Raw genomic sequence first — 15,272 nt, 5'->3', positions numbered from 1 at the left:
CATTAAATGTACATTCTCTCCAGACTGCAAAGAATGTACATTCTTTTAGCAAAGCTAAACAGTTAAAAAAAAAAGGGTTTTATTTTTTATTTTTATTCTTAGAATATATTCGTTAATATCAGTTAATACAAATGCAATTGTTTATTGTTCGTACGTTAGTTCATTAACAAATGTTTGATTTTAAAAGTTTTATTACATTTTGAAGTTAATATGAACTAGTAATAATAAACTCTGCAGAAATGTTCATTCTAAGCCCATGTTAACTATTGCATTTAACAAATGAGACCTTACTGTAAAATGGCGCTAGACAAAACACATGACCAAAGTGTCCTAATAATTTGCTTACATTTTTTATTAAAGATTTGGGAAAGCATCTTAATTCATTCAATACGTCATTTATGAGAGGGAGGAGATGACGTCGGGTTGAAGGTGACGTTTTCAACGCGTCATGTTTGGCGCCAGCATTTTCGCGGGGAGCGAGGACTGGACAGACGCTGCGTAGCCTTGATCATTTACAAACATTGTGCTATAAACTTCCCTGATTTCTCTGATAAAGCTCGTGTGTCGATGAGATCGCTTTCAGTGGTCGATAGCGAGTCCTCAGGCGCGAGGTGAGACATCTTGAGTTGTGTGTGTCGATGAGAGTACTCAGGGGGTTGGGTGGGTAACATGAAGAGGGTAACTTAACTATCGTTAGCTCGCTAACTCTGCAGTCTTTGTAGGGGCAGTTCTTGTTAGATTAGATTGAGTACAGCAAACGCATACGCGACGGTTTAAATGTTTCAATAAACGGCACATTTTGATCCGTGTTTGTTGCACGCGAGGTGCCCACAAGTTTTACGCTCAACGCACATGATTACACAATAGCTTAAAGATACAAACAACTACATTGTCTAATGTTTGCATTTCGGACAGCTCAATCAATTTGGGCACACCCATCAGTAAAACAAAATAGTATTTAAAAGCATATATATTGTGATATTTGGCAGAGTTTTGGTAATAATGGGTGGTTTGTTCCTATTAGCCTCACGAGCACCTTGCTAAGTTAGCTAAACAACACATTTAAGATGCGTGTGAGGTTTTATTTTCCACATATGTGTCAGTAAGGAGACATAGACGACTGAATTTACATCTCATGGTCTTTATTTGAAGACCTTATTGCCGTTTGTTCATCAGAGATCTCGTGTGCATCGAGAGCACACGATGTTCTGCTTGCAGTGCATGCATTGGCTCCAGCTCACTACCAAAATAACATTTAAATAGTTAGAATATTCACTTTTCACACGTTCACATTTATGCATAGTATTTCATATGCACAATTGCCGACTATTAAACATCTGATGCTCAACTCTGTGTTTAAGGGGGTGAAAGGTGAAAGACTCATTCTTGGTTCCCACAGGTCCAAGGGGCAGAAGAGTTTCAATTTTTTAATTTTATTTAAAGCAATAAAGCTATTGAAGCCATTTAAAGCCCTGCTACAATTAAAAAACTGAACCAGAAAAAAAAAAAAATCACATTTTATTGCGTTATATACGTTCTTCCTTGTAGTCAATGCTGTATGCATGACTTTAATGTGCTTTCCTGCCTTTCAGGTTGTGAGGATGATGGCAGCAGTGCCTCTATCTAGTGCCAGCCTCCTTTCTCTTCTGGAGTGTCTGGAAGATGAAGCAGCCGGGCTGTCAGAGAAGACGGATGCCTACATCACCATCGCAAAGTAAGTGTTAACTTACAGTTCTTATGTCTGTCAGTATAGAAGAGTTTTAGTCATGTATGGATGTCTCCATGATAAAATCTTATTTAGTGTTGTAGTGATACTGTTTTGACATGTTGGTTCATATTGCAAGTATGGATCACTGCGTATGTGTAGAGCATATTGATTATGGTAAACAAACTCAAATGTAAATGCTCTGCATTAGAATGAACCTAATTGGTTCTTGCGTGTCTAGTGGGCATGCAGTTGAGCTGTAACTTATAAAGGATTTCTAGATTTCTAGGACTTTGTTTTTTTTTCTTTCTCTTAGCCGCCTGAATGGAGACGAGGGGCGTCAGTTTCTGTCTGTAGTTGTAAAGCATTTTGCACGTCTAAGTAAAGTCCTTTTGGTAAGTTGTTCTCCTCTATGGATCACCAGACTCATATACTGGAACTTTTTTAATTTAACTGAACATTTGACACTTATTTTTGTTTTGTTTGTTTGTAAGTAAAATTAGGCAAAAGTTATTCATTCAGAAAGCTATGTCTTTGCTGTGTCATCAGCCCTGCAGATGAATTATGTTTTTCCTTTCAGGTTCATATCTCCAGTGAGAACGAGGAGCTGTGTCAGGCTGCATTGCAGGCTTTGGGATTCTGTGTCTTCCACTCGCACATTGTTTCAGTCATACCAGGTATAGAAGTTGTTGAATTCTTTAGTATAATATGCTTTTTTATTATTACTTTCCATTAGGGCTGGGCATTAGAGATTATACTATATTGTGTATTCTTTGGTAGGCAAATATATTTGCATAACAGTACTGCTTAAAAGTTATATACACCTTTGAGTGATAAGCACACCTGCATGAATGAGAAAATAAAGACTGGGACACATTCGCGCTGACACACACACTCAGAAAAGCGCCTCTTTCAGACTGCATGCATTTGCGAATTTGGCACTTAATAAAGGTAAGGGCAATAAGCAGTGAAAAAGAACTGTCCACTTCTCGTGCTGACTGACACAGCTAAAGCGCCTCTCTCAAATAGCATGTTATCACGAAAACCGTTCTCTTTCATGCTTGAGTGGTTAAATACGCACACAATTATGTTAAAATGTCTGTTGTGTGGAGTATTCCCATAAACACAATTGGTTGTATTAAACAAACAGGGACAGTAGTCTAATGTATCTGCTGCTGTCTGTCATTATTAATGTCAATCACTCACTGGACTTGACTGAATCACTTTTGGATCTTTAATAAGAATCCGTTCATGTTTGGTTGATCCAGTGAAGACTATGCAGTGTTAAATTTATACACTTTATTTGATTTCTGTAATATTTCTTACATGCTATATAAAACTACTGTAGCTGAATAAATTACGTTTGTTCTAAATTAATATTTGTTCAAAAGTGTTTGTAATTTGCTTTGTTAATTTGCTTAGCCTCCATAATCTGTTTCTTTGCTGCAGCAAATATTTCCGAAGATATACTGTCTACGCTCTGTAATGTGGTGGTAAAATCAAAAGAGAAGTTTACGTGCACTCGAGCATTATGGGTGATTTCAAAACAGAATTTCCCACCAGAAGTGGCATCCAAAAAGGTTTGTTTACCTGGTTATGTCAGTCCCTATATTTTTATCATCCTTTTTCCCTCCATAATTTTTTTTTTTGTGACTAAAAAATGTTGCTTTTTACATTTCAGGTCCCAGAGATTCTGAAGAGTCTAGAGGCCATGCAGACCAGAGAGGTTCAGTCCATCCTCATTGAACATGAATCACTTAATGTCATCATAAGGTTTGTTGCAATTTCCCGTACTTCTCACTATCATGGTAGTGCCATCTTCCAGTGCTCTTCATGCTGGAAGCGCTCCGTAAATTAAGATTTGATTTTGTGGTGAACATCAGGTTGCTGGAGCAGGCCCCGTCTCAGATGGCTGCAGGAGCCGTGTGCTGGGCCAAGCTGGTTATTCCTCTGGTGATTCACTCGGCCAATAAAGTGCGCTTGCGTGCGGCAGCAGCCCTGGAGCTGGGCATGCCTCTTCTTCTGGAGAAACAGCAGGAGGTGGCAGCCATTGTAGAGCCAATGATGTCTTCTGTAAGTGTATACAACAGTTTTTTTTTTGTTTTTTTGGTGCATATATAAATATAAATAACCATAGTGCTTCTCTAATGCTCTGCTGTATCTAGATGCTCATCCCTGAAATGCAGAAGCTGTTTGCATCTAAAAACGAGACCAATATGCTGAAGCTGTGGCCTCTGTTTGTAAAACTTCTGGGGAAGGTAAAATACTTGGTCAACATGCGCTGCTCTTCAAGTCTCACAATTTCAGTTCTGAATCTTGAGATTGTCATTGTGGATAAGTATGCGTTTCTATTGTATGCGTCTCTTTTCAGTTGCTCCACAAAGGTGGTGCTTTCATTAATTCCTTGCTGTATTTAGAGGAGCTTGGTTTTCGCAACTCCTCTCCTAATATTAAGAAGATTGCCTTCATCGCTTGGAAGAGCCTCATTGACAACTTCGCCCTTAATTCAGGCAAGTTTATTTATTTACTTTGTGTATAGTCACTGAAGACTTACACATTAGAGAACTACATAACTTTGCTTTGTGGAAAGTCAGGAAAGTATTTTAATTTATTTCTCTAGTTATGCTGTAAATTTGCATTTTGGAGTTCAGTAACCTCAATTGAGATGGAAATTCATTGGTCAAAAGATGTGGGAACCTTTTGGACCCAGATAGCAACAGTTCATAGCTCTTCTATTGTTATTTAAATTTTTTGTAAAACATCTTGCTTTTTCTCAGCTGCTGTTTAAGTTGTAATGTTTTCTCTTGTGCAGAAATCCTGTGCAGCAGCAAGCGTCTGAAGCTCCTCATGCAGCCGCTCAGTTCCATCCAAGTCAGGACTGAAGCTCTGCTGCTCACCAAGCTGGAGGTGTGGTGGTACCTTGTAGTCAAGCTCGGAGCCAACCTGTCCACTAACTTTGAGCAGGTAAAATTCACTGTGCTTACATTGATGAATTATGCTTTTTGTTCCAATTATAACCGTTGTATGTCCATGGTCATATATTAGTTACTGAGAGCATTGTATATTCCCATCACTCTCTCTCTTAAAGGTTGGTGTACCACTACTGCACAGCACACTTCCCTCTGATTCTCCAGTGCCTTCTCCGACTACACCTGCTAGAACCTCTAACCCAAGCAGTGGCACCCCTAATACCCCCAAATCAGGTAAAGTGACAAATACAGCTCATTTCTTCTCATTGTGCCTTCTTATGAAGGAGATTATATCTCAAGTTGGTATGAAGTGGCAGTTCACTCCATATATTTTCTCAATGCGTGTTTCTAAATCTTACCCTCCGTTGTTGTTTTTTTAATACTTAATGCTTCATCTTTGTGTTCTCCAGGCATTCCTTCCTGCAGCACACCAAGCGCTACTCCTCGCATGAATCTGAACAGCAGTGTGCTGGGGGCTCAGACCTACCGCTCCATTCAGCTCCTGGGACTAGAGATGCTCCTGCACTGGCTTGTGGGTCCAGAGGTTACAGTCACAGCAGCTAGAGAAAATCTTCAGCTTAGCCTGGGTAATTTTACGCATAGTATTGTCTGAGCTTTAAGAGTTGTTTTCTATCAGTTATGCCTTTGTGGTAAAGTGGACCCAACTTGACATTTTAGTTACTGTGAATGTCATTTGATTAGTAATCGTAATGTTCGTATGTTAATACAGGGTTTGCAAACCTGGGAAAATAAACCTAGAATATTTTGAAAAAGTTATGAAATTTGTTATTACTATATACTAGCTGTGTCAGTGTAGCATTTGTCTGTTTCCAGAGCCCCTGACGCACCCGCTCTTTACCAGCCCTTCCTCCTTCAGTAGACATGCCTTCACCCTCATATCAGCTGTCAAAGAAGGCTTCATTACTGTGGGAAAGCATGCTCCAGGTATTCAACATAACATGCACAATGTAGCCGTTTCTCTTGTTGCCGTGCTTTGAGATCAAAGGTTTATTATTGAGTTCATCAGGAAATGAAAGCAGTGCTGATGCTGTCCATGTCCTTCACCTGATATGAGTATTTATTTTCCACAGAAGCGCTTCTTAATCTCATTTGGAGCAACCTGATCTGCTCTGTCAGCACAACAATAGAAGCTTGTATGTTAACATTTACATTCTCTAAGAGTCAGATCATTTGCATAGATACTTTGTGTTGTGGATACTGGCTCATAGTAATTTGTTTACAGGTAATAAGAAGGAACGACAGGGGTCCGAGGTTCTCACGCTGCTTCTACAGGCTCTGCAGGCCATCCTGTCCTCAGATGTTCTGCCTGCTGAACGTGCCCTGGTAAGATCATGGTGAAAATGACCTGCTGAATGGCTTGAAAGCTGAGTGTTACCCAACCCAGCTGCAGTCTGGCATGCTGAACACTTACAACCTTTTAAAAGTTTAGATTCAGTGAGATAATTTCCCATTCCACAAAAACAGAATATTAGAATAATTTCTGAAAGACTGTGCAAGACCGAAGACTGGAGGAATGGCTGCTGAAAATTCAGCTTTGCCATCACAAGGATTTAATTGCATTTTAAAATATATTTAAATAAAACATTGCTATTTAAATTATAAAGCTTTCATTGTTACTCTTTTCACTGCATTTTTAATCATAAATGCTGCCTTGGTGAGCATGAGACTTTAAAAGCTTTGCCGTTAAAATGTAATTTTTTTAAAATTTTTTATTTTCGGTGTGTATTCAAAGGTTATGTAGGTTGTTGGTTAGACCCTTTTGTTTGAACACATTTTCATTGCTTTATTATTTGCTGCAGCTTTTGCTGGAAGCCACTGTTAATGGATTACCTCAGAAGGTGCTTGGTTCTGCTGCTTATCAAGTGGCAAACATGGATGTGTTAAATGTAAGTGTTTTTTTTTTTTTTTTACCCCTTATTGTGTTTATTTTCATAAAATGTTCAACCTTTGAATTCATGCGTGGCTATAGATCATGACTGTGTAAGATTCTCCACATTTTTCAGGGTACACCAGCACTTTTCCTAATACTGCTATTCTACAAGAGTAACCAGCTCTCCTCCTTTCTTGAAGATGACCGGTAAGCATCAATCCTTTAAGATAAGTCTTTCAATGTCTAATATAGAAAACACAACTTCTGTTTCAGAGGTTTTTTGCATACACCTTTTAAAGTAATACCTCTCGTGTTTCTAGTTTGATTGCTTAACGGGTGCAACATTTTCTTGCATCTGGCAGGTTTTTTTCAAGCCTGGAGACCCTTGTGAGTTGTGGGTTTTGTGGACCTACATCTCCCCTGGCGTTTGGAGAGGCTGTTTTAGGAGCGATAAGTGGGAGTGTGGAGGCTGTTAAGATCAAGAAACAACTCTGGAGGATGTGGAGTGTGGTGGTAAACCCTCTGACAGACACAATCACTCAGGTACTAAACTCAGATCATCAATGCTGTCTGCTGATGCATGAATGTGCATTTCAGTGCTAGTCAAACCTCGTGTCTCACTTCTAAGTGAAAACTCATTATTCCAACACAGACCAATGAAGTGAATCAAGGAGATGCTCTGGAGCATAATTTCAGTGCCATTTACAGTGCCTTGATGTTCCCAGTTATTCATCTGCTGCCTGGATTGCCCTTGCCCCAAGTAAGAGCGTTTTAGCTTTTGTGGAGATGCTTTCTGCCATATAATGCAAATACTTCATATGTCCTTATTTGACATTGATTTTTTTTAATAGACCACTCAGAAGACCATGATCGGTACCTGGTCCAGGCTATACAAGGCGTTTGCTCGATGCTCCGCTTTGGTAGCCACAGCGGAGGAGAACACAAGCTGCGAAGAGCTGTGTGCCAAGATCTGTGCCTCTCTTGACAGTGAGGCTCTTAAAGTATGGAAGATTTGTTCAGTTGTGCACCTAATTGGGATGTTGTGTATATTTAAATTTCTCTTCTGTGTGTGTATGTGTTTAAATGTAATTTATGTTACTTTTTTTTTTTTTTTTTTTTTAGAGTATGCCTATGCTAGATGCAATAGCCAGTATCTTGCTGGTCATCATTGAGAGTATGGACTTCTCTCCTTACACACCACAGTTCCAGCAGAAGATGAAATGTAAGGCGCTTGCTGCAGATTCAAATGGGCAAAGATGTGTAATGGCACTGTGTCACCATGTTTTCAATTTTGATTCTTAGCTCCTCATACACCCTTGAGTTGGGTGCGCAAGAGAAGCAAAGCCCTGGGGAATCTCTCGACCTTCCACACTCTCCTGGTGCAGACTCTAGAGGCATTCCTTTCTGTGGACTTCTCAGAAGCATCTGTAGAGTCCACCGGAGTTTTAAATGGAATTGGCTTGACGCTGGTCTCTAACTTGTCAACCGTTTTCACTAATATCACACTGCCCACGTTCATACAAGAGGTGCTGTCCTCCCTCACCAAACCACTCTCGCGCCTTTTTGAACTGGTCTCCAGGTGTGTGATGGTTTCTTATCTTTCATATTTGGAATGGGTTTTTTTTTTTTTTTTTTTTTTTCATTGTCTAACACTGTTTTTCATTTATAAAAGTCATGATGAACCATCAAAGCTCAGTGCAACACTAGGACCCAAGGTAAGAATTTACCCAGCTTTGAAATTAAAACCACGGGTCTGATGTGTCTTTTATGTAGGGTTTGGCTGTCTCTCGTATTTATTTGCTGTTTTTTTCGTAGTTGGAGAAACTGGCCACGGACCTGCTTGGCTGCCTTCAAACACAATCAACTCTGCATGATGATGAGATGCTTGCCATGTTGTCGCCCTTGCTCTGCGTGCTTTTTCTGCACAAGAGCAAGCACATTCGCACTGTGGTCACACAGTTCTGGAATGCCACTTTTGGAAATGCACTCACCTTGACTTACCCTGATCCTCTTAAGTATGTTTTCATTCAATTGTTGGGTATTTTATGTAAAATGTAGCATAGGCACATTTTCAGATCTTTAAATCTTTTAAGAATGCTTGTCTTAAAATTTGTATTTAAATGTATATGTTTTTCCTCAGGTCTGTTTTAAGTCAGGTCAAGCAAAAGACTCCATTGATTTTACCTGGTTTTGAAGCTATTGATGCACCAGATGATTGCAGTGGACAGTATACGGTACAGTTCAGTGTTTAATCATCTGCAAATTATTGTCCCTGCAGTGATATGTTCTATTAAAACAGGCTGTAAATTTAGCTCAGTCAAACATGTTTGGTTTTCTTATAAGGGTGAGAGTTCTCAGCTGGACCCTCAGATCAGCGGGGTAAAAATGACCTCTGTGGGAAAGAGGGACTCCCTCCTGGCGAAGGCAGAAGAGCTTAAAGGAAGAGGCTCTTTAACCATTGCAAAGCCAGTGTCTGTGAGTATGAATGTGAAAATGCATCTAAACTTGAAAATATCAATGGCGTCACTTAATTAGCATAAAGGTTCCTCAACAAATCACCTATTGCCTTTCTAGGTAAAGCTGGATTTTGGATCACCCAAGCCATTGAGGCGGAAAGCTATTGAGGAGGAGGCTTCAGTGGATTTTGTTTTTATTCCACCTGAGACCAAGGATAGAGTGCTAACTGAGCACCAGAAAGAGGTCAAAAGGACTAAACGGTAATTTTGGTTTAAATTCTTTCATTTTCATGGCATGGCAGATGTCTAAAATCTTAATTGTGGTAGTAAAGATGTCACCATTAAGATTCTCTAAGCATTTTGAAAATAAGAATTTGTCAGGGCTTATGTTTTTTTTGTTTGTTGATGTTTTCTGCCTTGATTTTGTGTTTGTGTAAGGGTTGACATTCCTGCGCTCTATAATAATCTGGATGCATCCATGGACACCACAGTCTTTTCACAGTATACTCAGAGTCAAGAGGAGTCCATGTATGTATTAGAGTTATGACTTTGTTTTTGTTTTACTCAAATGTATGCATATATTACCCACTGTAAACAAGTTTCTTTTTAGGGACAAATTGACAAAAGATGAAAAGCATCAACCAGAGGAAGAGGCTGATATTCAGCTCAAGGTAAAACAGTTTTTTTTTTTTTTTTTTTTTTACTCTGGCATTGATGTTTTGATTGTGGAGGATGTGTGCATGCTTTCTGTTAAAGGAATTAATTGGTTGTAATGTTTCCTCCCCCAAAGGAGGTTTCTGCAAGTGAGGAACCAATCACAGATGTTATAGTAACCCAAGAAGGCACCAGATCAGCTGTAGAAACACCAGAGAAAGATACACAAAATAAAGATCAAACTTCAGAGAAGAATCGGTCACCATTGAGTGACATCTCGGTTGATGTGAGTGGGCATGAGAAAAGTGGAGTTGAGGTTACCAGCCCTAATGTTTCAAGTTCATCTGATATGATATCTGGTACACCACCTAAACCCAACAGCAGGCGTCAGTCATTTATAACCTTAGAGAAATATGAAGAAGGGAAACCACCAAGTCCAGCAAGTGTTGCATTTGCTGGTCCACGCACCCGCAAATCAAGTAGACTAAGTTCTTCAAAGGCATCGGAGTCTACTCCAAATGGTTCACAACTTCAGACTACAAAAGAGGACTCTAAGGAATCTTGTAAGAGGAGCAGCACTGACCCATCTGCTCAAAATGAGGAAGCAAAAAATGAGATGTTAACGGGTCATCACATTGAAGGTACAGATGAGGAAGAGGATGATGTGGTCCCAGATACCCAGACCCAATTATCTGGTGAAGCATCAGGTTTTAAGAACAGTCCTGTGTCTAAAGACAATGTAGAGGAACAAGATTCTCCTGAAAAAGATTCACAGAGTCTTGCTGATTCTCAGGCTAGTCAAGAACTAAGAAGGTCGGGTAGAAGGCGAAGTAAACCTTTACGCCCAGGAGAAGATTCAGGGGAGGTGAAAAGCAAATGTCAAGAACAGGTTGCAGACTCCATATTGACAAATACACAAACACCATTATTGTCTCCATGTAGCACTTTGACTGGAAGAAGTAAGGCTATTAAGGACAGTAAAGCCGAAGGAGACAAGCCGAACAAAATAATTAAAGGAGAGCTTAGTCAAAGTAATTCGCAGATTTCCTCTGGAGAATCTCCTCAGGCAGTTCCACATGAGGTAGTTATGCCTGGAAATGAAATGCTCAACCAGTCTGTGCCCTCTTCCGAGAGTTCTCCTATAACTCAATCCAATCGCCAAAGCAAAGAGAAACCACAAACTCTGAATGAGTCTGAGGGCGTTTCATTGGGTAGAACTACAAGGAAGACCAAAATGCACCTTGAGGAGTCAATAGACAAGGAGGCAGATGAAAACTCTCAAAATGTTCCTCAAAATGTTGCATCCGCTTTGCAAAAGAAACATTCACAGACACCTCTTTCCGATTCTGAGGCTGATGGCCAGCAAACTGTCCGAACACGAAGAACAAGGAGATCTGAATCTCAATTACTGGAGCTGTCTGGTTCGCAGACCAAAGATGACTTGAGTCAGACAGACTCTCAAACACTCACAGTGGTGAAGGGTAGAGCTATGAGGAGGAGAGCTGCAGAAGAAGAGGCAGACTCTAATAAAGATGCCACATCAACTGTAAATGCTGAGGAGTTAAGTGCAAGCCAAGATTCCTCTGAAGGTCTTGGTAGATACAGAACTCGAAGATCTAAAGGATTGTTGGCTCCTACCGACAACACAGAGTCTGAAATCTCTGATAGCCGAGAAGATGGACCAAGGCCTAAAAAGAGACTCCGGAAACCATTATCCACAGAGGTGCTGCCAGTTGCCAAAGAACTGAAAGGTACTGAGATGGTGCCAGATATGGAGGGTGTTGATGTTTCAATAGAAATGTCACAGGATGAGGCAGATCATGAAACTAGTTTGAATATTTCTGTCAGTGAGACCAAAGAAGAGGTCCCCTCCCCTAATGGTGCACCACATGAACAGATTTCCTCTGAAAAAGGAGCAGAAGATGCCAAAATTGAAACTGATACAGATGAAAAGGAGGCCATTATTGCGAAGTCGGAGGGTGAAGAATTGAATTCATCTTCACAGACTGGATCGGAAGATTTAACCCAGAAAACTGACATTTTGCATAAATGCCCACATACCAGGGGGCGCGGACGGGGACGTGGTCGTAGACGATCGAGAACATGCAACTGCTTTTCAAACAACCGTGATGTGTTCTCGCAGGACAGTGACTTCCAAGAATCGCAGGATCTGAAAAATGAGCAGGTTCCACTTGCCTCTGATGCCCTGAACTCTCAACCTGAGCAGTCAAGCACAACATCTGTATCGGAGAAAAGCAAGAGCTCAGAAGTTTCAGATGTCTCAGATTTTGATGTTCATACATTTTCAGGCTTGCCTGCACAGCTCCAGTCTGAGGTTTTGCCTTCTGAAAGTCCCATTGCAAAGCTTGGTGTAATTGTTTCTCAGCTGCCTGAAGCACAGGAAGGAGCACCGCTTGAATTGTCTAAACTTACAGAAAAATCGAACAAGGAGCACGTAGAGGTCCCAGAGGCAGAAACAAATCAGTTAGAGAGTTCTGGGTGTGCAGGTAGTCAAAAGCTCGAAGCAGAAGATAGATTGGAAAATGGTTCAGTAAGTCAAGAACATCTCCAGAGTTCAACACCTCAAGACACATCTCCAAGTCAAGGTCGTCCAGTGGAAGATGCACCTATATGCCAAGAGCAACTAGAGTCTTCCCATGTCCAGCAGGAGGATGCAGTTAACCCAGTAGTGAAGGTATGTGAAGACCTTGCTGTTTCAGAGCCAAGTGGTGAAAAGGTGGTGTTGCCAGAAGAGTCAAATAACAAAGAATTGCTTGCCAAGGATGTTGCTTTTGTCGAGAAGGATGAAGACACTCCTGTAGACAACCTCAATATTCCTGTGGATGCACTAGAGTCGTTGTCTGGGCCACCTCAGAGTAGTACATCTGAAGTATGCTTAGATTCTCCACCCAAGCCTAAACCTTTGGACGCTCTCAGCGGAGAGCTAGAGCCTGGCCAGAGTCCGAGCAGAAACCGATCTTGTGTCTGGTCACCATCCGCTTCTCCATCCACCAGTATTCTGAAGAAGGGACAAAAGAGAACATATGAAGAGGATACACCCTCCCCCCTTAATAAGGTATTTGACAGTATACTTTGATATTTAGGAAAATGGACATAAAAACAAACAAGTGCAGTTTAACCTTATTTGTAACGATGTATTTTTTATTTTATTTTTTGTAGTCTCGTCGAGTGTCTTTTGCAACTCCAATTTATCATCAAGAACTGGCTGATGATATTGATCGACGTAGTCCAGTTATTCGCACAAGCTCGCCTAGGTCAAAAGTCTTGAGTGGGCAATCGAAGGTGTGTGCTATGCTAGTTTTGAAATGAGTACATCTGGGATCTAAAACTGTGATTCAGTTTCAACCTTTCATGGGCTATTGTTAAATGTCTTCAATTTCATTCCAGTATATCACTACACCCACAAAAGGCTATTCAAGTTTAAGTCCACGGAACCTCCGTAGCCCTGGATCCAAAAGCTCTAAAAAATGCCTGGTAATTATTCCCTTGCCTTGTAGTTCAATTGCTACGGTTTATATTACTCATGCAGTCTGACTATTAATATTATTACTGACTATTAACTATTAATTAATATTTTTTTATTATCTTAATTCTGAGAAATTAAGACTAAAGTTGTTAATGTTTAATACTGTTATTCAGTTGCATCAGACTTAAGTTTATTTGAACAGTAGCTCCAAGTGGAAATGGTGTTAAAAGGTTCCTCTTTCTATATCATAGATTTCTGAAATGAGTCAGGAGCCACGTCCTATTGCTAAAGATTGTGTTTATCCAGCACTTGTTGGCTGCTCTACCCCAATAGAGGCTGTTTTACCGCAGATATCGTCCAACATGTGGTAAGCCAGATCGCCCATTTCTCCTCCAGTTCAGCTTGGGCTCAGTTCATTGAGTTCACTCCTCAGTTTTAATTTAAATCCTCAAAAAATGTTCTGACCTTGTGAATTCCAAATACGTTTAAGTATTGATTGTGTAATGCAGCCGAGATCTGTCAATGGTAGTACACATACCATTTCTTCTTTATCCAAACCGTACAAGTCATTTCTTCTCATCAGTAGGTTTCATCACAGATCTGAAGGTTGTTTTCTGGGGTGTTAATGTTAAGAATGTAATTAATTTGCGCGCATGTTTATTCCGTTGTGTATTTAGGCCTCGTGGCTTTGGTCAGCTTGTTAGAGCTAGAAACATTAAAACGGTTGGAGACCTGAGTGCCCTTACTCCGAGTGAAATCAAGTCTCTTCCTATTCGTTCACCCAAGCTGTCCAATGTGAGGAAAGCACTTAAAACCTATCATGAACAACAGGTATAGTACATCATCTTTACATTAGTTCTTCACCTTTAATTATGGGAGATCATTCTTACACTTCACATTTGGCCATACAGAGAAAAGGGCGTTCTGATGACCTGAAGAGCTTTGACGAAATGGAGAAAATAACATCTGAGCCTGAAGAGGTGGAGCTTCCTCAAAACCAAGATGAGGAACAAACATCAGGAGAGGCTCAAGGTAAGTGTTTTTTTTTTTTTTTTTTGTCAAATCCATCATTGCTGATACATTCAGCATAACCCATGACTCCCAATTTTTTGCAGATGACAAACCATCAGAGGTGAGTGTAGATTTAGAACTGATGGCTGAGGAGAACAAATCTTGTGATTTGCTATCAGATGTCGTAGCCCTTGGTGGACGCCTAACTTCAGAGGAACTTGGCCGCTGTTCACCCAACCAGCTGGGCCAGATGCACGAACATCTGAGCGGGATGATGAGAAGCATTGTGACCCATATGCAGTCCCGCTTGCTGAGTAATCTTGATGATAGCTTGCCATAAGGACATTGAGACATTTTTCCTGATATCAGAATTCACTTTTAACTTGAAGATTAACAGTGGACTGCTCATTTCTCAAATTTTAGCTTAAATTTTAGAGTAGATGAATTTCTAATTATGCTCTTTCAGAGAATAGACTTAAATGGCCATTTCCTGTGCTACTCAAGTGACAATGTATTTTATGGAGTGCTTTTTAAGACTGTAAAATTGTGCTGAGATGCCAAGGAAACTTTTTTTTTTTTTTTTTAAATAAAGTTATAGTATTAATAAAAAATGTCATTTATCCCTGTTTTTCCTTGTTTGGAGCTTTTTTTTTTTTTTTTTTTTTTGGATGGATCTTTGAACAAACCACCAAATTACAAATACAATGATGGCTTTTTTTATTGCTGCAAGTCTATTATACTAACTTTACAATGATTTTAAGGTTTTAACATTTGTTTGCATTAGTTCAGTGGTTTTCAGTTCTATCCTAACATACCACCAAATCTGCAAATTTTGTAAATTTCTCTAACCACTTCAAATGTTTGTTCTGTTCAACTCGAAGTGCCCTGCAAAGTGGACATCACCAGATATTCTGCCACGATTCCAGTTCGAAGGGAGTGAAAATGTTTAATTCAAAGCATTAGTGTGTGAAATGTGAATTTAAATCTTATTTATTCACAAAGGGTATATTATATTACACTTCTATAGTAAATTTTGTGTGTGCGTGAAGACGCTGAAGGCCGTGGCGTAGCGAAAGTCCGTGAACGAATGTCCTGAAGT

The 15,272-nt window shown here is 40.0% G+C and overlaps 1 protein-coding gene across 1 annotated transcript; it reads left to right on the top strand.

The window, feature by feature from the left end:
• Window positions 1–443: 443 nt before the first annotated feature.
• On the top strand, window positions 444–14,801 carry rif1 (replication timing regulatory factor 1). The gene is made up of 36 exons (XM_026218271.1): window positions 444–611; window positions 1,593–1,714; window positions 2,022–2,100; window positions 2,286–2,382; window positions 3,155–3,285; window positions 3,387–3,478; window positions 3,589–3,778; window positions 3,871–3,963; window positions 4,077–4,215; window positions 4,518–4,669; window positions 4,794–4,908; window positions 5,085–5,261; window positions 5,509–5,619; window positions 5,766–5,828; window positions 5,918–6,018; window positions 6,495–6,581; window positions 6,699–6,772; window positions 6,928–7,108; window positions 7,218–7,325; window positions 7,417–7,566; window positions 7,688–7,787; window positions 7,868–8,144; window positions 8,238–8,280; window positions 8,381–8,580; window positions 8,706–8,799; window positions 8,909–9,040; window positions 9,140–9,282; window positions 9,460–9,549; window positions 9,632–9,692; window positions 9,812–12,751; window positions 12,856–12,978; window positions 13,084–13,170; window positions 13,414–13,529; window positions 13,840–13,993; window positions 14,074–14,194; window positions 14,278–14,801. Exons 2-36 carry the CDS (start codon window positions 1,602–1,604, stop codon window positions 14,511–14,513), a joined length of 7,170 nt encoding a protein of 2,389 aa, XP_026074056.1. The 5' UTR covers window positions 444–611; window positions 1,593–1,601; the 3' UTR covers window positions 14,514–14,801.
• The last annotated feature ends 471 nt before the right edge of the window (window positions 14,802–15,272 follow it).

Source organism: Carassius auratus, chromosome 34 (assembly GCF_003368295.1).
Source record: "Carassius auratus strain Wakin chromosome 34, ASM336829v1, whole genome shotgun sequence".
NCBI lineage: Eukaryota > Metazoa > Chordata > Actinopteri > Cypriniformes > Cyprinidae > Carassius > Carassius auratus.
The sequence above is the reverse complement of the archived record's forward strand: the minus strand, read 5'-3'. Positions and strand labels throughout refer to the sequence as shown.